Source organism: Penicillium vulpinum (genome assembly GCF_028829585.1).
Source record: "Penicillium vulpinum strain IBT 29486 chromosome Unknown utg000001l_segment0_segment0, whole genome shotgun sequence".
Taxonomy (NCBI): domain Eukaryota; kingdom Fungi; phylum Ascomycota; class Eurotiomycetes; order Eurotiales; family Aspergillaceae; genus Penicillium; species Penicillium vulpinum.
The window spans coordinates 3,820,429-3,843,018 of NW_026643241.1; the positions used below are offsets into that span (position 1 = coordinate 3,820,429).

The following is a 22,590-nucleotide window of genomic DNA, read 5'->3' on the forward strand; positions in this document are numbered from 1 at the left end:
ATAGATATGTACATACATATTTTTCTTCCGTACTTGAGTAGATTTCAATTGCACTGCCGATTTATCACACGGACTACTATTTGTACAGCAGGTTTGTATGATGCTTAATCCCTGGTAGATGGCCAAGAAGCTCCTGCTCTTTATTATGGGGCTAAGTGTACAGAGAGGGGGAAAAAACAATCCTAGATGATGTTCAGTCCTTGAAAAACATAGATGTATTTCGGATTAGAAAGTCGGACTCTATTTGCCTAGTCATTATCAAACAAAGAAAGTCAGTTTCACTAGAGCTCAGCCTCCCCTCATACACTTACATATGTACATAAATATGTGTCACTTAACCCTTTCGACAGAAAACGCTGCATAGGGAGTTTGGGTCTGGTACTCAATCATAGACTGAACTGCACCAGGCTGATCAAAACTCAACAAGAACGAGGGAAGGTGATAAGCTGAGACACAATGCAGTAATATATACTATGTACATGTATGTATTCCGGTCTGGTCTCGACAGATGACACGTGGAAAGGTAAGAGGACTCAATTCACTATTTCAACAGGCCTTTACGAACACACATTTGATAGGACCATGCTGATCGCTGATTGGTTGACCAGGACCACCACGCCCGCCAAATCACATCAGCATAACACGCCACATTTTACCTCCGATCGAACGACCATGTCAGGTCTGTTCAACTCTCGCTGGGCACCCGGGAATGGGGGGAAACAACAATACCCGGCGAGTCAAAATTCTCCCCGGCACGGGCTCTCCAATAACCACAATCCCGATGGTAACAGCAGCATCCGCCCGGCGACTATCACACCCCAAGATGGCCGTTTGCTGCCGCCAACCGAGGAACTGGCACGATTTATGAAAATTGTTGCCAGGCTGCGATGGAAACTTCCATTTTTAGCTGAAGGATACCGTCTTGCAACACTGGAAATCAGCGATGTCATATCGGCACAGGATATCGCCCACGCTGAAATAATGTTCAAGATTGATTTCCATGAATATTATGCTCTGCTTGAACGTGCCATTGTTCATTTGTTGGCAGTATTTAATATCTCAGTGACATCATCACCTCGAGGACCGCCACGTAATGGAAATGGCATCGGTCGGCCTGTTGGTATTCATCGATACCACGCCAATGTACTAGAGGCATTGCGGGAGCAATCAACTCCACTATCCCCAGTTCTTGGCGGTGGCACTGTCTATCTGCAGTTACAGAAGGCTAAGGAACTGCGGAATAGGTGGAAAACTGCAGATCTGACCACAGAAGAGAGAGAAAAGCAAGGCGAAAGAAAGGACATTGTGACGCTTGCGAGCTTTGACTTCGAGGGCATCATCTCTGATATCTTTGGTGGTCTAGAAGAATCATATGCTCGGGCAAGGGAGCATGTTGACAAGTGCATCCGCCCGGATGAGATCACTGGGGATGAGGCAGGCTCCGAGGCGGATTGGGGATTCATGGTCGATGCCATGGATTGGGAAGCTGTGTGAGAGCCGGCGAACTGCAGAGTTCATGGCCAGTGTTCATTCAATCTTCATTCAGACGTGTTTTGGATCTACCTGTTGCTGGCAGCCGGTGCCAAAGTTTGATATGAACATAGTTCGATAACCAGCTGCAAGCTTTCACGGCATGAAACTCTACGCTGATATGCAGCTCTCTATTGATACTGCACGCTGGGTTCAATCATGACTTTGTGTCTCCCAGATGCGGTTGTCGACATGTCTTGCACTTGACGTCTACTGTTATTATACTGGTCGATTGGATGCTTTGAGATCGAAGAGCAAGATGTTCAAGCAATATGAAAAGCCTCAACAATTAAACCAGGAGCACTACTAGAAGGAAATGAATTACCTCCTTCTCTATTTTCTTCATTCCACTACAGTCAAACATCACACCCAGTTTTGCCAGGTGGAAGCAAATATCTCAGGATCTCTGATTCCTATCACCCTCATATACATATATTTTTCTCTGATTATTGTCTTTTTCAATCTATTCCCCTCTCAGTCCCATACACCCATTTTTGCCACACCTTCCTTCTCTCCACCCACCTCTCGTGAACAAGTCTAGAGTTTGGCAGACCAGAAGAGCGCGCCAGCATGCCCTTTCGGCTAAAAATGACTCCCAACGACCCGAACCGACCCTCTCTATGCCCACACTCCCCGGTCCTTTATCTTGCAATGGACTTCCAAGAACATTCAGAGACTAGTACTGGGATATTCTTTCTTGTGCCAGACTCTACCAAGTAATTCTTTGACATTTTGAGTCTCTACCTTAGAAGCATCATGTTCCTATAATTTCCCTCCATATTTGTAAGTGGATTTCATTAGCCTATCGCCTTTGCGCTAAGGAAATTGCCTTGATGTTGATAAGAAATAGAGAGAGAGAAATAGATTATGCATGAAAAACTAAGGCTCGGGCTTGGATTCAAAGAAAGCAGTTTGGATGGTGCACAAGTTCAGATCTCTAAGCCAAGCAAGAGCTCAGACGAAACAATATCTAGATTGCACAAGTTGTCCTGTTAACAACCAGAAGAGGATTGAATGAGCACCAACAAAGGACATAGCAAACACAAGAAAACAAACCTGATCACGTCATCTGACCATCGCTGGGCCTACAGACCCAGGCAATGTCGAATGAATCAGACACAGGGGCTCAAACACTCTTAGTGTTCTGGGATGCTCTGTTTGATAGTCCTTTGTTCCTCTGCCAAAACGCCCCGACCCACATGGGCATCTCTAGAGATATATGTTATACATATGGGCCAGTGAAGATCAATGCATGTTATTTCCGGTGTCAGCTGATATATCACAGAAACCAATTCATGGTGGGTGAAGTATGCATGTATGATTGTACGTGGAAATTGCTTTTTCCAAGACAGACTACATGTATGTACGCTCATACATTGTTATCAACCGAAATTTCTCCTTGTGTACAATAGAGAAATACAAGTCTCCCAAATTCTACAATACAGATATCGCAAGTACTACTAACAGATAAAGACTAGGACGAGACAACAAGACATTGAATGTATAAGAATCGAATATGTCCATACTAGTTTCAAAATCTACAATCCAATTTCCTTGCTTGCCCTGCATCATCTTGCCAGATCCTAATCAAAAAATATAAAAAGGAAAGAAAAACTATCAGTACTCAAATTCAAATGATATTCATAGCACAAACCAGTCTTTCGAAAAACCGATATCCCGATCTGTTTTACCAGTGATGGAGACCCACTCTAAAATTCCCAGCCGGAGGGAGACCCATAAACCCGCAACACGAGACACCGAAACAGAATGAAAGGAGGAAGAGGGGTAGGAAACGGAGATGTAATAGAAGAAGAATATGAAAGAGATTGCCAGAAGCATATTCATAATAGAAACATAAAGGTGGATAAAACCATGGGAACAGAATGGAGATAGCACATCCGGGTGAAGCTCGAATATTTAGCCGATTGCTAACTGTCGAAGATTATAAGGTGGCATATCAAAGCACAACCATGTGCCCTTAAAGCCCCTACATGCAATATGAGGGCCAACAGGCAAGTCAATTTCGAACAGAGTAAAGCAGAGAGCATGCTATCTCTCCAGTCCCACATATCACTTTCAACGGAGTGAAAGTGCAGATGCTTGAAACTGTCATTCTTGTACAAGGTATCTCCCACGAACCGAGGAAGCCACCGAGGAAGAGGATCGATGAGATAAAATAGGCAAGAGGGGGAATGAAGAAGAAATAAATCGTCCCAGCATAGAAAATATAAACAGACATCAGGGCAAATGGGAGTAAGATAAATCAAAACAAAAGCACATGAGACAAGAACATATCAGACAAAAGCACATCAAATGGGGCATAGAGCATAGAAAGCGGGGGATCCATACACATCGCTCGCTAGAGAAAAGGTCCAAGACGTCCATCCATAAAGCCGTGACGACAAAAGAAAAACAAAGAAAATCCAATACCGCAAGTCACCTCAGCAAGACGTGGTGTTGTGTTCACAGTCATGTAGGTGAAAAACAAATGAAAATGAGGGCGATTAGCCGTCCTCATCCGAGGCCTCGCCGGAGTCCCCCTCACTTCCGTCAGCGCTGGTGTTTACCTTCGTTTTCTTAGAAGAGTTTGAGCCATCGCCGTGGACTTCACTTGACTTGCGCTTCTGGCCGCCACCATTCTCGGTTGGCAGCGGCTTGCTGAGGTCCTCGAAAGTAACAGGCTGACCCGTTACCTCCTCTCGTTTCTCCATAGCGGCCACTTCATCTGCAGTCAGGAAACGTCCACCGGGTCCACGCGGTCTTCGCATGGCGTGGTTGTGTCGTGACTCGTGCAGATAAGGCTTGCGACCCTTGGATGTCAAACGCAGTTGCTCCTCCAGCTTTTGTCGCGCTACGCGGCGCTTCAGAATTCTGTGGAATTGCTTGGCATTCACGTACAGTGGCGATTCTTCCTGGTTGCCGCCAGGTACCATGTCAGGTGAGGGCTGGTTCTGTTGTACGGGAGCCTGGGGAAGTGGAGCAGCGATGGGGGCCCGGCCGACATGACTCATGACGGGCTGTGCACTTTGTACGTTGGGACTACCGACATGGCTCATGCGACGTTGAGAAAGTTGCTGGTTTGGCGGCATCTGAACCTGCGATCCCATCGGAGGCATCTGATTTTGCATCTGGGGTGGCGATCGGGGGTCACGGTCCTGCTTCATCTGCATGCTCGCCATGCGCGGCGAGGCTCGGGAACCCTGGGGCATCTGGCCGGCCATGGAGTCCTGATGAAGGGGGTAGAACTGCCCAGACGCAGCCGCAGTTGCCATTGCGGCAGCCTGCGTCGGCGAAATACCGTAACCTTGGGCCATGGGCGCAGGGACACCATAGCTTTGGGGAAAGTTCATTTGTTGGTGAACACCTCCGGGTCCATTCTGTGCTTGTTGGTAATGAGGTTGCGACGGAACGATAGGGGAGCTTTGGTGGGTCGAGTGAGGTTGGATGGGTGCCTGTGCATTGGTGGGTGAAGCCATCGATCCAACCGGGGGACCGGCGTTGGGTGGTCCGGTTTGGTAAGGTCCAGGGATGTGAGAAGGAGCATGTGGATGTTGCCCATGGGCTTGTTGGTATTGAGGAGGGTACTCCATACTGGTGAGTTGTAATAGTGGATCCTGTCACACTACAGGTCGCGGCGCCTATTCAGTGGATCGATAAAGTGACGACTTAATATATTAAGATCACCAATCAGACCCAAAGGATTGCTTTTGGATGGTAGGTCCAAATATGTCGAAGTTGACGGCGACGTCTGTTTGGTAGATGTAATAAAGCGAGATCGCAGAACGCGAGCAATGAGGGACAGAGTCACCACAAGTGCTGGGGTAGGCGACTGATGATTCGACAAATAGTCTGCAGGCTCGGGGATTCGCGTCAGCAGAGCGCATCGCCGAGCGGTCACTGGATTGGCGGGTGGGGGTATGGGGAACCAAAATAACACAACAGGGACCAGGCACGTACCTTAAATTGCAGGCGCGTAGTGAACAGCCAATATCTGTGTTTCCTCAACAGAAACTTTCGGTTCAACCTCTTGTGTGTCGAGAATAATATCGAATGGCTTGCGGAGGGTTTCGACTCTTTTGTGCAAAATTGTTTACGCCCACAGTCGGGTGTAACGTGGTTGGGCTGTGGTGCAGCGCGGTGCCGGGGGGTACCTCAACTAGATGTCGGCTTGATGCGTTGTCAAGTCAGAACAAACCTGATGGAAGGTTGTGAAGACAAAGCAGTATAATTCAAGCACGGTCGGCAGGCTACCTCATTCACACAATCCTGAGGGGATTTTGCTCTGCCACGTCCAGCGTAGAATCCGGGCGGTGCTGACAGCCTCGACTTGCGACAGATAACGCCTGGGCGTTGATGTCAGAATGCGCCTCCAAGTCTCCACGCACCAACACTATGGATCGACATTAGCATTTTAACATCCTAGCCAATCGTATCGATGAATCAACGACCAATGCGCTGTCAATACAGAGTGGTAAAGTGGAGAGGGGGGTGTGTTTTTTGGAAATCCGGGGTGGGTTAGACCGGTCAGGACTGGGAGGAGAGAATGTATGCGTTGGCAAAGCGGGAGTTGAGATGCAGGGAACCTACCTTGTCGATCGAATTCTGCAGAACAGACCAAGTGAATATTTGAGAGCTAAACCCAGCCAAAACTGAGGAATCACTTTGCGCGACTATATGTCATATGTTAGATCCAACCGGATACCCACGAGGGAAGATGTAAGTGCTAGGGACGCGTGCAGATTGGATGAAAAGAAATATGAAACACAATCGCGCGCATAGGTAAAATAGGGAGAGCCAATGATAGAAGGAATAGCAAGGATAGGGAAATGTGAAATGAGGAAGTGTGTTTTGGTTTAGCACGCGTTGTTTTGCCACGAGCTATGCAAAAGCGCGCGCAACGTGGGATTGGAGTTTAGCAATTACCTTAATAGGTAGGGCAGAAAAGAAAGGATAATCTCCGGGGTTAAGGTGACTTTCCAATCCCAAGCAATCAAGGGATCCCAGGGTAGAAGATGATTTGACCAACGGAGGGGAGAGGGGGAGATCGAGGGAATCGTGCCAACGAGAGAGAAGGCGGTGGTTCTGTGCGGCACCGGAGCCACTGATGTCAAGCCGGGCAGTTCCGCAAAGTATAGAACCGGCAGTACAGGAGTACAGGAGTACAGGTATATCTTTGTAGGGATATAGGGGATACAATCAGAGAATAAAAATGGGAAATAAAAGTGACGTGTGTTTACCCAGTAATGAGAATGTCAAGATGAGAGGGTAGATTCAAACAAAGAAAATCAATAGAAAGCAATAGAAAGCAAAAAGCATACAATTTGCGTGTAGTACTGTAGTTTGCTGTAGTGCAAAAGCAAGTATAACTTACCCCAGTTATGGTATCAAGGCCAATAAGACCAATAGAGAAAGAATATGCAAGGCAGGGTTTCACCAATAATGATGTAAAAAAGGGGGGAGATGATACTGTGCGATTGGAGGATGAACTGGAGAGGGCGGGCAACCAACGAGAAGAGGCAGAGGGAAGAAAGGCGAGGAAAAAGGGCGGATGGGGCAGTTTTGTAGGAGATTGACTGGCTGCCGACTGAGAGACCGCCTTACTCCCCGCTGTTGAGGCCGCCTTTTCTGCGATATTACATCGGATTACATTAAATTACATGCAATTATCTATCATTACTGGTTAATATATGTTCATAGTCACCCAACTGGCCCCCAATGGTATTTATATAACAATACAGTAATAAAACAAATCCGGTCTTCCCGAGCTCTCGTCATGTGCAACCCGAGAGTTATGACGCATGGCCTTAGCTTTTTTTTTTTTTTGTACGGGAAGTATACCTTCAACGATCATGCTCTTTTCTGTTCTTTTTGGTTTCTTTTCTTCTTTTTCTTAACTTCATTTTGTATAAAACATATATCTATCTACTATATATGTAACATATTCCAAACACTAAACCTCCTCCAGATCTTGCTTTACCCTTGAAACCCAAATCTGAACAATTGAATCAGACCGCACTTTCGGATGCATGTCTGCCCACGCTATCACTCGCCTCATTTTAATACTCGCCTCGTTTCTTTTTAGGTCCTTTTTTTCGTCAGCTTGACTTCGGCTCCCGAGATCACGATTATCACTTCTGATACCCAAAAGGATGAGCTCTACTTTTTCTTTGCTTTTTCCTACTCTCAGTGAACACTGCGTATCTCGGCCATATGCCCTATTTAGGGAATTCTCCTCCACCTAATGTCCCATCTCATCCATGACCCTTGCTTCAAAGCTCATGTACAATGTACTCGGGGGGGGGGGGGGGGGGGGGGAATACCTCCAAAGAAGTCAGGGTTTATTTTAGTACGGTCTGTTATTCACAGCACTTTACGGCCCTTACAGGAGTGTGATGAGATCTCTTAGTTGGCGGCAATGGAATCATCTCCCCGGGCGGCAACATTGTAATCCAGGCCAGAGTGATGGCTTTATTATTTGGCACAGGCAGGAAGGTCTTGAGTATCATTATGTAGATGTTCACTAAGAAATACGAGGTCTCCCTAGGTACTCGTATGGCGCATTCAAGGGTTTGCTCTAGCCGAGCTCATGACGCAATCCAATTAACCAGGACATACATGTACAATATACTCCGTACTCCGTATGGAGACCGTTGTTATAGTAGCGTGTTGCTATTATTGAACATCCAAACTGGCGGTCGAAACAATTCTGCTCACCGTAGATTTTATCTTCGGCTCAAATATCCACACCTCGCTTTGTCTCGGATATCTTTTCCCACAAATCGCATCTCGAGCTCAGTTATCAGGCAATTCAAAGAAAAAGGTACAAGATATACATACAAAGTATACTTACTTTCTATACTATCAGGTTAATCCCCACGTGCATTCTACTCAACTTTAGTAGCTTCTCATGGGCCATTCAGCGCAGATGATAACCCCGATTCGCAGGGACGGATGGGACCGATCTCCGGACGATGAAACCCACCACGTGTAAGAAGCTTGACCGCTTGACTACAACATACGGACCTTCACCTTCGAGTTTCCATTTGTACTTTATACGGAAATTTTACGTGGATAAGATAATATTACTGAGAAATTCCCTATTATATTTTTTTGACTGATTCCGACCGATATTCGCGGCTTTTGTATTATAACAACCGCATTCCTTATTGGGAATATATATGAGAGTCATGTATCATAACACGCATTGAAATATATAACTACCTCGCAAATTAGCAAAATTTGTCCAGTAACAAGTCGGCTATCTTCCACTAAATTCAATGCTAATCAAAGTAAATCCTAGAGAGTTCCCTGCATAGAGAGAGTACATCGGAGTGTGGTCGTCCTATCATTCTGAGACTTCAGGGCTTTGACCTCATCTTAAGTGATCGAGTTATTTGGTACAATATGCGCTCGTTTTGGGTAAATATTAGATAAAGCATGATGACAAAAATCAAAACAAGAGAGCTGCTCGCCGACTGGCGCGCGATAGGTATAGAATACCAATGCGGATACGAAGTATATCAGAGATGTCGATCACAACAAGACAAGAATATCGATAGTGAGCTAGTGGCTACATCAATAAGCGAAAAGTCATCCGCCCTAAGAGTTGCTAAAGCGCCAAAGGTCGCCTATGCGGAGTCCATATCTGTTTGCCCCTTTATACAGCTAAATGGTCAACTCTAGTGGCCATAGTATCACTTTGAGACCTTGGTCCCATTCTCCATCACATAGACCTCCTGGATTATTGGCTTCTTAACTAGCCTCAGCGCCTCCAAGATACTGCGGATCTTCTCCGTAAGGGAAACTGCAAGGCATCTGTCAACAATAATAGATAAAAAATAGCCTGGAAGGGCGACTAATACGTGGGCGGATTGCATGATATATATTGAGCTAGTCTTGTGTAGATTCTACCTGATCAACTGTAGGCATCTTTGGATGTCTAAATGGATAGACATTGTTAGTAAGCTTCATGAAGAAGAGAAGTTCAGACACTTACCTGCGGTTGGCATATGTCACGACTAGTATTATCAACGCGATGGTGACGGGGATTCCTATCCCGATAGAAATGACAATAATTGGGCCCACGTCGAGTGCAATTGTGGAGATTTGGGAAAACGTGTGCCAATTTTTTGGATGAAAGGAATGTTCCGAATACTTCGATTCGACTCTGTTTAGGGCGATATGGGTGAGTAATTTTAATATGACTTGAGAGGAACAGCCATCGTATGCGAGATCAAGGCTAGAAAAAAAAAGGAGAATCGATGATATCGGATATAAAAAGTATAGAAAGACAAGGCCGCGTCCGAATCTGGATACAAGGTTGTGTCCTGATTACAGTATAACCTGGCCAAGGTTACATAACTAGTATACGGATCATGCTATAATTTCCATGCAAAATTAAGAGACGCAAAGGAACAAGGAGACATTGAAGGTGGGACTATGGTACTTTGAAGGGAGAAGCAATCGATTGGTAACTGGCTAGATTTGTATCCATGGATAAATCAAGCTATATAGCTAGGTAATCAAGTAATAGGTCCTTCACTCCAAGCTGTTCATGATGCTATGAGCCATACACTTATTAATACCTTTCATTCTGAACCCAAATTTTACCATGTGTGGGTGATGTGTTAGTTCGTGGGTGTGTTGTCCATGACATAGACCTCCGGAATGTCCTGTTTCTTTTCGAAACCAAAGACTTCCGCAGAGCTTCCCAGTGAGAGTTTCTGATCAAAAGTTTAATAATCAGAACACAATCATAGGTAGTTGCACTAGAGGAGATCTCACTCCGCCGGGTCGCCTTGTGTATTTTGATATATATTTCAGCTTCCTCGTTACTCATGTGTTGTGGTATATATGAATATCTAGTAGAATATAGCGCGTTGAACATCTTTATCAAGTGAGAGTCTTGAGAAATCATACCTGTGACGAATCTAGAGTACACAAGAAAATCGCAGCTACGGTTAAAGGGATACCGAGGCCAAGAGATAGTCCAAGAGAAAGTCCCCGTTTAATAGCTGATGGACTGTTGTTGAAACCATTGTTAGTCTTTGTAGAAGGGCCTGGTACTTTGAGTTCATAGTATTGACCTCTTCACCGAGGATATCATGAGACTTGAAAGGTATTGATAGCTTTGATTTCATTGTCTAATAATACATTACACCATGACCATAGCTTCACAAGTACCTCAACATGGGTGTCTATGACCCATATTTCAGTGAAATGATCGATGAAGGAAGTCAAAGGTCGGCGCAGACTGTCAGAGAAGAGAATAATACCTGATAAGATGCATCTAGAAAGACAGGCAAGCGTCTTGGTGAGGTCACCTACGGACGTTTATATGCCATAGAAAAAAAAAACTTAGAAGCCATCTAGATACGGCCTGGACCTCTTCATAACTCTATTCTCGCCCACATTGATGTAAATATGGGCGGAATAAGTATGTATGAAGTAGTATAACTATATTCTGTGGTTGGGCCAAAATATAATTAACACAACAGCAACCATGATTATAACATAGTTATTCAGGACAAGCCCCTTCATAGACCGAGAGACATACTCCATACGGAGTACAATAAACGACAATCCCAAGACTCCAGCCCCTTACAGTCCGTGGACCCATGGACAGGTGGAGCGCTTACTCAGCATCACCCCCCGGACCAAAGTGGCTTTTCCGCATTGTTGTTGACTCGACCAGAATCGCATTTTGTTTTGCTTTGTGCCTCGAGAAAACCGACTCTGTGGCTGGTTTTCTTTGGTGGTCAACTTTCAACGCTGCAAGGTCCAGCGTCCCCGCACATCATCAAACCTCCCCCGCAAAAAAAAAAAACATCGCAGACGCGCAACATCAATATTGGACCGATACATGACGTCTTTGTTGACACCCACGGTCTCGAATCTCGCTACGAACCACTCCCAAAAAATCAGCTATTTAGCTGCATCCAACTCTACACTCATTCCCCTGCGACATACCTTCAACTTCAAGCCGCGCTCCTCGCGGAGTTCGCGCATCGGTGTACCCCTGTCACCACTTGCATCCCAGGTCCGGACTCCGGTTTTCATATACATCCCTTGTTAATAAAAATCCCCATTGCATGGGTTAGAGAGCAAAGATGGCTCCAGGCGGCGGTGGAAATATTAAGGTGGTGGTGCGGGTGCGGCCTTTCAATAGTCGAGGTGAGTAGATATCACGAGAGGGGTTCTCCCTTGGGATTTAGGCTAACTGGTCTGTCTTTCTACAGAGATCGAGCGAGGCGCAAAATGTATTGTGTCGATGAAAGGAAACCAGACCGTACTCACTCCTCCACCCGGCGCAGAAGATAAATCACGGAAGGGTGGGAAGGGCGCTGTTGAAGGGAACAAGGTTTTCGCCTTTGACCGATCATATTGGTCGTTTGATAAGAGTTCATCAAACTACGCCGACCAAAATGACCTCTTCGACGACCTAGGTTCTCCGCTTCTGGACAATGCCTTTGGGGGTTACAACAATTGTATCTTCGCTTATGGCCAGACCGGTTCAGGAAAATCTTACTCCATGATGGGTTATGGCAAAGAATACGGTGTCACTCCACGGATTTGCCGGTCAATGTTTGAGCGTATAAATGCAATTCAGGAGGACAAGTGTTTGAATTGCACCGTTGAGGTGTCATACCTCGAAATCTATAACGAGCGGGTACGAGATTTGCTCAACCCGTCAAACAAAGGCAATCTGAAAGTACGTGAACATCCGTCAACGGGTCCATATGTCGAGGATCTGGCCAAACTTGTCGTCGGATCTTTCGAAGAAATTGAGAACCTGATGGACGAGGGTAACAAAGCCCGAACGGTAGCCGCGACCAACATGAACGAAACCTCAAGTCGATCACATGCCGTTTTTACCTTGACTCTGACGCAAAAGAGACACGATAAAGAGACTTCGATGGATACCGAGAAGGTGTCGAAAATCAGTTTGGTTGATTTGGCTGGTTCAGAAAGAGCTAACTCGACTGGAGCCACCGGCGCACGATTGAAGGAAGGTGCGGAGATCAATCGCTCGTTGTCAACACTTGGTCGTGTGATTGCTGCGCTTGCTGATGTCTCTGCTGGTAAGACTGCTGCCGGCAAGAAGAAGAATGCATCCATGGTACCATATCGTGATTCAATTCTGACATGGTTGCTGAAGGATTCTCTGGGTGGAAATTCCATGACTTCCATGATCGCAGCAATCTCTCCTGCAGATATTAACTTTGACGAAACTCTTGGTACTCTGCGGTACGCCGATTCAGCGAAACGAATCAAGAACCATGCTGTTGTGAACGAAGATCCAAATGCACGCATGATTCGCGAACTCAAAGAGGAGCTGGCACAGCTCCGAGCAAAACTTGGAGGCGGAGTCGCACCGGGAGGAGCAGCTGGCGCCATAGGTGGAGTCCCCCAGGAGTACTATCCTCCAGATACACCACTGGAGAAACAGATGGTCTCCATCCAACAGCCGGATGGAACCGTCACCCAGGTCAGCAAAGCGGAGATTGTAGAACAGCTGAACCAGAGCGAGAAGCTCTACAAAGACCTTAACCAGACTTGGGAGGAGAAGCTGCAGAATACAGAGCTTATCCACAAGGAACGTGAAGCAGCTTTAGAAGAATTGGGAATTAACATTGAAAAGGGCTTCATTGGAATGAGCACGCCAAAGAAGATGCCTCATTTGGTCAACCTCAGCGACGATCCCCTTCTTGCGGAATGTTTGGTTTACAATATCAAACCCGGCACCACCACGGTTGGCCATGTGGATCAAAATCAAACTGTTGAGATCCGATTGAACGGGTCCAAGATCCTTGAGAAGCACTGCACTTTTGAGAATGCGGATAATGTTGTGACTATTGTCCCCGCCGAAGGTGCTGCTATTATGGTGAACGGTATGCGAGTTGATAAGCCTACTCGACTCAAGAGTGGTTTCCGAATTATCCTTGGTGATTTTCATATTTTCCGTTTCAATCATCCCCAAGAAGCCAGAGCTGAACGGGTCGAGCAGAGTTTACTCCGCCATTCAGTCACTACAAGCCAGCTTGGATCGCCGGCGCCAAATAAAACCCATGATCGAAATCTGAGCAAGACAGGATCTGACATGGATGGCGATTCAACCAGGGCAGATTCACCCATGCCTTCACAGCGTAGCCGTGAGACAGACTGGTTCTTAGCACGCAGAGAAGCTGTCAATGCTATGGTTGGACCTGATCAGATTTCTAATTTGCCTGACGATGAACTGGATACACTTCTAGAGGATGTACAGAAGGTTCGAGCTGAACGGCGTGGACTTCCGGAAGAGGAAGATTCCGACTCTATAAGCTCCTTCCCGATTAGAGACAAGTATATGTCCAACGGTACCCTCGACAACTTTTCTCTAGACACTGCTATAACCATGCCAAGCACGCCCCGACAGAATGACGATGATGAAATCAATGGCGTCGCATCACTCAATCAGGCTCGTCAAGATATGCAGCGGCAGCTGGATCGTCGCAAGGAAGAGTTCCAAGAAAAACTCAAGACCGTGGGGGCTTCGTCTGATCCAGACTCACCCGAGCTACGCACTGAGAAAGAGCGAATGGAGTACGCACTGCGGACAGCTAAGGAAGAATTCGAAGAGCAACTGCGCAAACAAAAGGAGACATTTGAAAGCCACATCCGAGATATGGGTAAGCCAGTTCCTCAAATCTTCGAGAATGGGTTCGCCAAGTTGGATGAACGTGAACTTGAGGTCGCACGCTCAGTGTACAGGCACTGGTCCCAGCGAAATTACGTCCGAATGGCGGAGAAGATTTTGCAACATGCCTCTCTTCTGAAAGAAGCACAAATTATGAGCCATATCATGGACAAGCATGTGGTTTTCCAATTTGCCATTGTCGACCATGGTCACAATATGGAGTCATCTTATGATCTTGTGCTGAACGGAATTTCCGGCGATGAAGACATCCTGCTTGATGAGGCCAAGAAGCCCTGTGTCGGTGTTCGAGTTATCGACTTCAAACAGTCCGTGATTCACTTGTGGTCGATTGAAAAGCTCCAGCGCCGCGTTCAAGCCATGCGGCAATTACACCAATATATTGACCGTCCCGACTACATCCAACATTTCAAACTTGATAATCCATTCTCTGAACCTTGCTCACCCCAGTATTCTCTTATCGGTGATGCCGACATTCCACTAACGGCTGTTTTTGAAACCCGTGTCCAAGACTTTTCCGTTGAGATAACCTCGCCATACACCCAGAGTGTCATCGGAATCGTTCGCCTCTCCCTCGAACCATCCTCTGCGCAGGCGCCCTCTTCAACCCTGAAATTTAATGTTGTCATGCGGGACATGATTGGGTTCGCAGAGTGGGAAGGAACTGATGTACATGCGCAGTTATTTGTGCCAGGTATCTCAGAGGAAGGAGGCGCAACTACAACTCAGATGATCAAAGGATTTGAGGAAGGACCGGTTCGATTTGAGAGTGTGCACAGCATGAGCTTACCGCTGTCAAGTCCACGGACAGCTGCATTGAAAGTCTGTGTTTATGCTGGTGTGACATCGGTTCATCTTGACAAGCTTCTTAGTTGGGACGATATGCGTGACTCAGCGGAGCCTTTACCGCAGAAACGAACTGCTCCTCGAATCCCAGAATCAGAATTTTACTCAGAAGAACGTCATGATGTCTTTGCGAGGATTCAAATACTCGAAATGGCAGAATCTGGTGAATACCTCCCCGTGGAGGTTGTTCAGAGCAGCAGTCTCGATGCCGGGACATCCCAGCTTCATCAAGGATTGCAGCGCCGCATATCGGTCAACATTACGTACAGTTCAACAGAAAGTCTTCCATGGGATGATATCAACAACATCCGCGTTGGTTCTGTCCGCCTCCTCGATCCCTGGGGCAAGATCCCAGATCAGGACTTCCAGACTCCTGATGTCCCCTTGAAGTTTGTTCAAGAACCCACGGTCAGGGATAATGCCGATGGAACCTCTCATGTCACAATTGTCGGCCAGTGGGACTCAAGTTTACATGGCTCTCTGTTGCTTGACCGAGTGACGGCAGAAAAATATCGGGTCCAAGTGACTGTCCGTTGGGATCTTGTATCCAGTCGTTTACAGAACCCAGTTGTTTTCGAGGCAGATCAGACAATTCAGATACAAGGCCGTACCTACGTCCGCCAGCAGTCGATGTTCAAGCAATTCTGGAACTCGATTCGTGTTGTACACTCGACGACTCGCATGTACTCATTAGTTATTCGGCCCATTTCAGCTAAGCGCGCTGCTGATCTATGGCGTATGAACACCCAAAATGACTATGTGAAAGGCGAGGAACTTTTAAACACTTGGGCTCCTCGAAAAGTTTCTCTGGTACGAGACTACATTGCCAACCGCAAGCGCCGGCAGCGTGCCGCAGAACTTCATGCTGCCCGAGGTGCTCTCAGCGCGGGTTGTCTCATTCCATCGCTACCTCGTACTGGAAGGTCAACTCCAATGCGTGGCGCCGATCTGAATGAACGCAAATCCAAGCTTCTACGGAAGTATCTTGAGCTGTGGTCGCTCAAGCAGGACCCAACAGAGGCAATCCTTGTCCGAAGTAATACCGAACCCCCTTCAGACGGAGCGGCGCACATACAAAACTCGGATACCAACGGCCTCTCTGACAAACTTTCCCTCAAGCCTCGCTTCATAGCCACCATCCAAACACTTCCCAAAGCCCCCGACGCCTTAAAAACGGGCTACGTTCTTACGCCCGATGATACCAACAACGTTTGGGTGCGTCGTTTCGTGGAGCTCCGCCGGCCGTACCTCCACATCTACTCGGTCCCAGAGGGAGACGAGATCAACGCTATCAACCTCCGTAATGCGCGTGTCGACCATGCGCCCGACTTCGCAAGACTGCTAGACGGCTCAGGAGCTGGATCCGACCGTTCGCTGTCTGCTAAGGGACGGCCTAATGTGTTCGCGGTCTATGGAACCCAGAACACCTTCCTCTTCGCCACTCGAACTGAGGCACAAAAGGTGGAATGGATCTTGAAGATAGACGAGAGCTACTTCAACAGCAACAGCCCCCGAGCTCCCGCAAATGGCGTCTAATGATGCTGATTAGAATTTCGCAGTCTAGCCACGCGCGGACATGCTTGTGGACAAGCTTGAGCGTTTGTACTCCGCCTGCCTGTCTTATGGTACTACAGATCTAAGTTTACCTTTTACCTTTACTTTCTACTTTATTCTTTCGTTTTGCCATTTCCTTTCATGACATGTTGAGATACCCCTTGAATATATCGACTCGCTATGGCACTCTCCCTCTTATGTACATAATAATCCGATATAGTTGGGACTAGAGATTCGGCTGCGCATAGTTTCTTTCGCTTCGTTAAAGAACCTTGATTCAGTTTGACCTGCATTTCTACTTGATAGATCTAAATCCTTAGTTCATCCAACGAGGGAGATGAACAAAACTAGTCGTAGAGCCTACCAACCTATCCATTTGTTTGTCTTCACTGGGTACCGATATGTATTGGATATAATTAGAATTCATATGCCTGCATCAGCATTTTGCCCACATAGAATACTGCCCCCCCACCTGGAGCGTTGCCATGGAGACAATCATAGCTGACACAAGTGACATCAATCCTGGGGCCACGAAATATCAGGTTTTCATTTCTTCGAGGCTAAGAACCCAGATGGAAATTCAAATTGAGCATCATTAAACACCCAAGAGGGCAAAGCTGGAATTATTCTAGAAAGGATGTTCACTCAACGCCCCTCATTCCGCTACCTGGCCATCGGCGCCGTGGTGTCTCTGTTTACCCTTACATTCCTCATCATCAGTACCGGTGCACCTGGCCGCGCATCACAATTTAATCTTAAGCCACAATTGCGACAGCAGTATTGTGCCCCGCCTGTGAACTCTTCAGCGGGTTGGGAATTTGTTGTTGCACGCGACGGAAATAACCACGGTCTCTCCGAGGACCAGTGCCGCATTGCTTTTCCAAAGCTATTTGTTGAGATTGACAAGTCCTCTACACTAAGAGAAAATAAGCTTGTTTCCTATAAGGAGCTGGACTCCAGGACAGTAGACGATGGTATGGTGCGGGCAATTATTGATCGAGGAGAGGCGAGTGAAACATTGATTGCCCTTGTGAACTTGAAAGGACCCGATCCTAACATATTTTATTTAGTTGTATATTGTCGACTACGCGCCCATGCCCGTCACAGCATCCCGAGCACGCGCCACCCTAAACTCCCTCCACCGCGCCCTGACAGCATTCCCAGACCGCCACCTCCTACCTAGTATCGAGTTCATCTTCACTACAGAAGATTTTGCAGAGCACACGACCGGCTCGAGCCCCATCTGGGCCTACTCAAAACGCGACTCAGACACCTCAGTCTGGCTAATGCCCGACTTCGGCTACTGGGCCTGGCCAGAAGTGCAGATCGGCCCGTATCACGAAGTGCGGCGCCGCATCGCCGCAATCGACGACGGTGAAACTACCGCAGACGGTACATACGTGCCAGGCCTAAAATTCCAGGAGAAGAAAAAACAGCTCGTGTGGCGAGGTAGTCTGGCGACGAACCCGCCCGTCCGGGGCAAGCTCCTCAAGTCTGCATTGGGTCGTAGCTGGGCGAGCGTGCGTGTCATTGACTGGGATAACCAGGATGATATCCGCTTTAATCTTCTTCCCATTGAAGATCACTGCCGGTATATGTTCCTCGCGCACACAGAGGGCCGCAGCTTCTCTGGTCGTGGGAAGTATCTTCTGAACTGCCGTTCCGTTGTCATCTCCCATGCTCTCGAATGGCGCGAGGCCCATCATGCGGCGTTAATCTCAACTGGTCCGGATGCAAATTATATTGAGGTTAATCGGGATTGGTCCGACCTATCGCCCAAGATAGATTATCTTATTGATAACCCCGAGATTGCGGAGCGGATCGCTAATAATGCGGTGCGCACTTTCCGTGATCGGTATCTTACTCCTGCTGCTGAGTCGTGCTACTGGCGTCAGTTGGTTCGGCAGTACTCGGCGGCTTGTGATTTCGAGCCGGCCTTGTTTTCAACGGGCCGGGATGGAAAGACCCGGCTTCGGGGTGTTCCCTATGATACTTGGGTGCTGATGCATTGATGAGCTCTGAATCAGTTGGAATTTCATGATTGTGTTTTTATTGCATATAGGCGTTTTTTTTTTTTTTTTGGCGATATTCCCGGTTAGCGTTGATATTGATGACCCGGATGTTTTTTCCGATTTGTACATGAAATATGGAGTGACTGTTTATGACTGACATCACAATGCACATTTTATTCTGTGACCCAAGTAAAACTCCACTATGTAATATCCCCTAAGCAAAAGGATTCGAAGCTAAATATACATCCACACTTCGCAGCGCGCTTGTTAAATCAACATGGAAAAATGGCCGACCCGCATTCAGCAATGCATCAGCCGCCGCTCCAGATGAGACCGACATTTCCATGCCACCCTTCTCTTCATCTGTCGATCCGTCCGAACATTGTGATCTTGGCGCTTCATCTCCCTTATCACTGACACTCGGCGAAGATCCAAAGCCCGCCGCATTTAGCGCACGCTTTGTCCATCGATTCTTGATGCTGGAAAAATGCCATTGCACAACAATAGGTGCAGACCGACGATCCAGCTGGGTGCGTATATCCATCAAATTCTGCACACAGGTCACATCGACATTATTCACAGCGGAGAAGTCAAGAATGACAGCACGTAGCATCGGCAGATGCGAATCATCTGTACTAGAAGAGACCGGCTCATTCCAGGGACGATCGCCCTTTTTCGTATATAGCTCTGCATTCGTCCCGCGCGTGTGCTTGTAAATTGTTTGGACGAGAGTGTCGAAGTAGTGGCTGGCGTTGGGGTAGTTGAAGCCCTCGGAGAAGCGGTAGACGAAGACGCCTGGGCGGGGTTTCTCAATTTGAATAGAGGGGTTCGCTTTTGGGTCATCCATAGGTAGGAAGAGAGGAATCTGTTTGCTTTCGTCGCTTATCCAGGCTTGGCCGAGGAATTGGCCTGATGCTTTTGCGTGTCGGAATAACAGAACTGCCACAGAGATGCAGACGGTTGTATAGATGCTGTTTGGGACCGTGCTGAACAAAGCGACAATCAGACCCACTGCGAAGATGACGGCATCTAGGGGTGAGATGAGCCAGAATTGGTAGATGGTGTTGGGTGGAACGATCAGGTCTCCAACTGCGTGGATGATGACGGCTGATAGTGTTGCTTTGGGGATATAGTAGAGGCCGGAGGTCAAAGTGTACATGGCGATTAGGACGACGCAGGCGGTTATGATGCCAGTAAAGGGGGAGCGTGCTCCGGACTTCGATTGGATAGCCGAGCGTGAGAAAGCACCTGTCGCTGGGAAAGCACCAAGGAAGGGACCAAGGAGGTTGGTGATACCAATGGCGATAAGCTCTTGCGAGGGGTCAATTGTGTAGTTATTGACACGTCCGAATGTCTTCGAGACTGCAATGTGCTCGATGAGGAGACAGATCACACAGGCGGGTAGCTGGGACACGACGAGCTTGATTACATCAGGCTTCAGAACAGGGACACCCGCCTGGTCAAAACCTTGAGGCACTAGTCCAACCAAAGCAAAGGCGGGATTGTTGCGGCGATGTTGGTTGACGCCAAGACTGATAAGAGCGTAAAGAGCGATGATGAAAACTGTACGCAAAGCACCGAGGAAGAAGAAGACCTTGGCAAATCGTGGAACCTTTTCAGCTCCATAGTTAAAGCCAGATCGGAGTGCGTATAAAAGTGCGAGTGCGGTAAGGCCCATGGCGGCGTCGTATCCTTGCGCGGAGGGAAGATATTTCAGTGTGTCGATGATTATTCGATATGAAGGAGTGCTCGTTTCGAAGTTTGCTGTCTGGCCCAGCAGCCCCTTGACTTGTCCCGAGCAGATACTTATAGCAGAGCCGACCATGAAAGCTGTAATTGCAGGAACGGGGATAAAGTCAATGATGAAGCCTAACCGTGCTAGGCCCATAAATGCGATTATGCCTCCGCATAGTATGGCGACTGTTAGGGCGATCTGCGGACCAGGAATCTCGGGGTGGTCCTTTTGCACATCGCGGATAATGCCTCCGAGAACTGTTGACATGGTAGCTACGGGCTGCACAATTGATCTGTTAGCCCCATGCAAGTACTGGATAGGATACCTGGGTAGCTTACCCCTATCGTGATATCTTTGGACGTTGCAAAGAACCAATAGATAACAACGCCGATGAAAGAAGTATAGAGTCCATATTGCACGGGAAGATTAGCCAGCTTGGCATATCCCATACTCTGGGGGACTACCACAGCTCCAACCGTTATTCCTAGGACAGTTAGCAGAGGCTGAGATCAATTCAATAAGGGCACTTACCTGCAACCAAATCTCCCAAAAACCATTGCAAGTTATAGTGTCGGATCCATTGTAAGAAAGGCAGCAGCCTCACAAAATAATGTCCAACCTGTTGTCTGGAGGGAACGCCATCGTTTAACCATTCTAGAACCGTTGGATCTGCCTCATGAGGTTGTTCAAACTTAGTGCGTGGATTGGGAGGATCTCGCAAGCCAAGCACCTTCTTGACGAAGGCTGACCTGGACCTCATGTTGATAGAAAATATGAAACCGAATGGCAAAAAAGGCAAAACCACTTAGTACAGCAGAAAACGATTGACACACTGGTCTAACTTCTTTAGGGTCAGTAGCCCTTAGCATCCACTTTTCAATACAAGTGCCATATATTTGAATAGTACATATCACGATATTAAATGATGTAGCCTTAAGCCGTAGCCATATGATAATTTCGTGATAAGCCCCTAGATCAATGCCCCTGCATAGTACATAGTCACCTAACCTGTATAGGGTTACATGTATAATTCATGGGTTAACCGAGCATTGTGTCATTTACTATAGTGGTCTGTACTATCCATAAATGGCACTTGTATTGAAAAGCCAGTGCCAAGGGATACTATCCCAAAATAGGCTAATTTCCACTGTGCCAATACTAATTTTGCCGTGCCAATTTCAAAGATTACCAGACAGAGATCGGTCGATCGGCGGTTACCAGCCACGAGACAGGCTTAGTTAACCTTATCTTGCCCCTAACCATAGGGAAAATATACTTGATCTATCAATTGTGTATCCATTACAATCAATTTAGCCTCACAAATGAGTTACAATATTGTAGTATCTTGCAGCTTGATATCAGTCATGTTGCAGATAAAGTGGAATGTGGCTAGAGCATATTTTTGGGTACCGAGGATTGGTCGCGTGACCATTGGTATGTATTAGTAAATTGAAGTCCACAAATGATGCCAAGCACTGACTATTCCATGGAAAGAAGGGCCACAGTGGAGTCATATTATCCTTGGGATAAAGGTGCCGACAGGGGCGCATTGCAACATAACTCCTTGCACCAGCCTCAAGTATGGGGAGAGTAGCACCCATGGCAAATGTCATAGTCTGCAGTTTCATAGTTGGATCTGGAACTTTGTCATAGTATCTGGAAAAACAGGTTATCACATATTTTACACCTTTTCACCGCCTATATTCTGCCGCCAAATATCCTTATCATTCAATCCAACTATGTATGCACAACCTCAATAAGGGGGACAAAGTATCTAAAAAAAGATACCTAAAAATAATATCCGAGAAGAGTATGTCCGAAAAGTTCCTACACAAGGCTGCATGGGGCCAGCTATCCTTGTTAGGTTATACATATAACTTTTTCTTGAGAGAATGTGGATGGCACTTCGATGTATATTATTGTACTCGAAGTTATGTGGAAAGGAGAAATTTTGTAATAATATGAGCTGTTGGCTTTTCATAATGATACCTAAATAGACCATATGGTAAATAGTACTCCATACAGAGATACCCTTTGAGTTTCATGAATGCTTCGTTCTTGGTCAAATACAGACTTCAGCTCTGTTTGTTGATGTTGACACCCGAGGCCTGGAACATTCTTGAGAGAAGATAGGTCTAGAACTACTATGACAACAAGGGGAATCAATCCTACCTTAGTGTATGAGGCGCAAAGACACTATCTGCGCATTTACTACTCCG

At 46.9% G+C, this 22,590-nt stretch overlaps 6 protein-coding genes across 6 annotated transcripts; 3 read left to right on the plus strand and 3 right to left on the minus strand.

The window, feature by feature from the left end:
- Nucleotides 1-672: 672 nt before the first annotated feature.
- N7479_001376 (uncharacterized protein) lies at nt 673-1,494 on the plus strand (the record flags this gene model as incomplete). Its single annotated transcript, XM_057249073.1, has 1 exon — nt 673-1,494. One exon carries the CDS (start codon nt 673-675, stop codon nt 1,492-1,494), a length of 822 nt encoding a protein of 273 aa, XP_057113505.1.
- A 2,540-nt stretch (nt 1,495-4,034) lies between these two features.
- hapB (CCAAT-binding transcription factor subunit HAPB) lies at nt 4,035-5,120 on the minus strand (the record flags this gene model as incomplete). Its single annotated transcript, XM_057249074.1, has 1 exon — nt 4,035-5,120. One exon carries the CDS (start codon nt 5,118-5,120, stop codon nt 4,035-4,037), a length of 1,086 nt encoding a protein of 361 aa, XP_057113506.1.
- A 5,037-nt stretch (nt 5,121-10,157) lies between these two features.
- On the minus strand, nt 10,158-10,670 carry N7479_001378 (uncharacterized protein; the record flags this gene model as incomplete). The annotated part of the gene is made up of 3 exons (XM_057249075.1): nt 10,158-10,236; nt 10,450-10,460; nt 10,503-10,670. The coding sequence occupies 3 exons, from the start codon at nt 10,668-10,670 to the stop codon at nt 10,158-10,160; spliced, it is 258 nt and encodes an 85-aa protein (XP_057113507.1).
- A 969-nt stretch (nt 10,671-11,639) lies between these two features.
- On the plus strand, nt 11,640-16,606 carry N7479_001379 (kinesin-3 motor protein uncA; the record flags this gene model as incomplete). Its single annotated transcript, XM_057249076.1, has 2 exons — nt 11,640-11,703; nt 11,769-16,606. 2 exons carry the CDS (start codon nt 11,640-11,642, stop codon nt 16,604-16,606), a joined length of 4,902 nt encoding a protein of 1,633 aa, XP_057113508.1.
- Nucleotides 16,607-17,261: 655 nt separating this feature from the next.
- N7479_001380 (uncharacterized protein) lies at nt 17,262-18,636 on the plus strand (the record flags this gene model as incomplete). The annotated part of the gene is made up of 2 exons (XM_057249077.1): nt 17,262-17,654; nt 17,695-18,636. 2 exons carry the CDS (start codon nt 17,262-17,264, stop codon nt 18,634-18,636), a joined length of 1,335 nt encoding a protein of 444 aa, XP_057113509.1.
- Nucleotides 18,637-18,850: 214 nt separating this feature from the next.
- Nucleotides 18,851-21,131, minus strand: N7479_001381 (SLC26/SulP family anion transporter; the record flags this gene model as incomplete). The annotated part of the gene is made up of 3 exons (XM_057249078.1): nt 18,851-20,650; nt 20,710-20,855; nt 20,903-21,131. The coding sequence occupies 3 exons, from the start codon at nt 21,129-21,131 to the stop codon at nt 18,851-18,853; spliced, it is 2,175 nt and encodes a 724-aa protein (XP_057113510.1).
- Nucleotides 21,132-22,590: the final 1,459 nt, after the last annotated feature.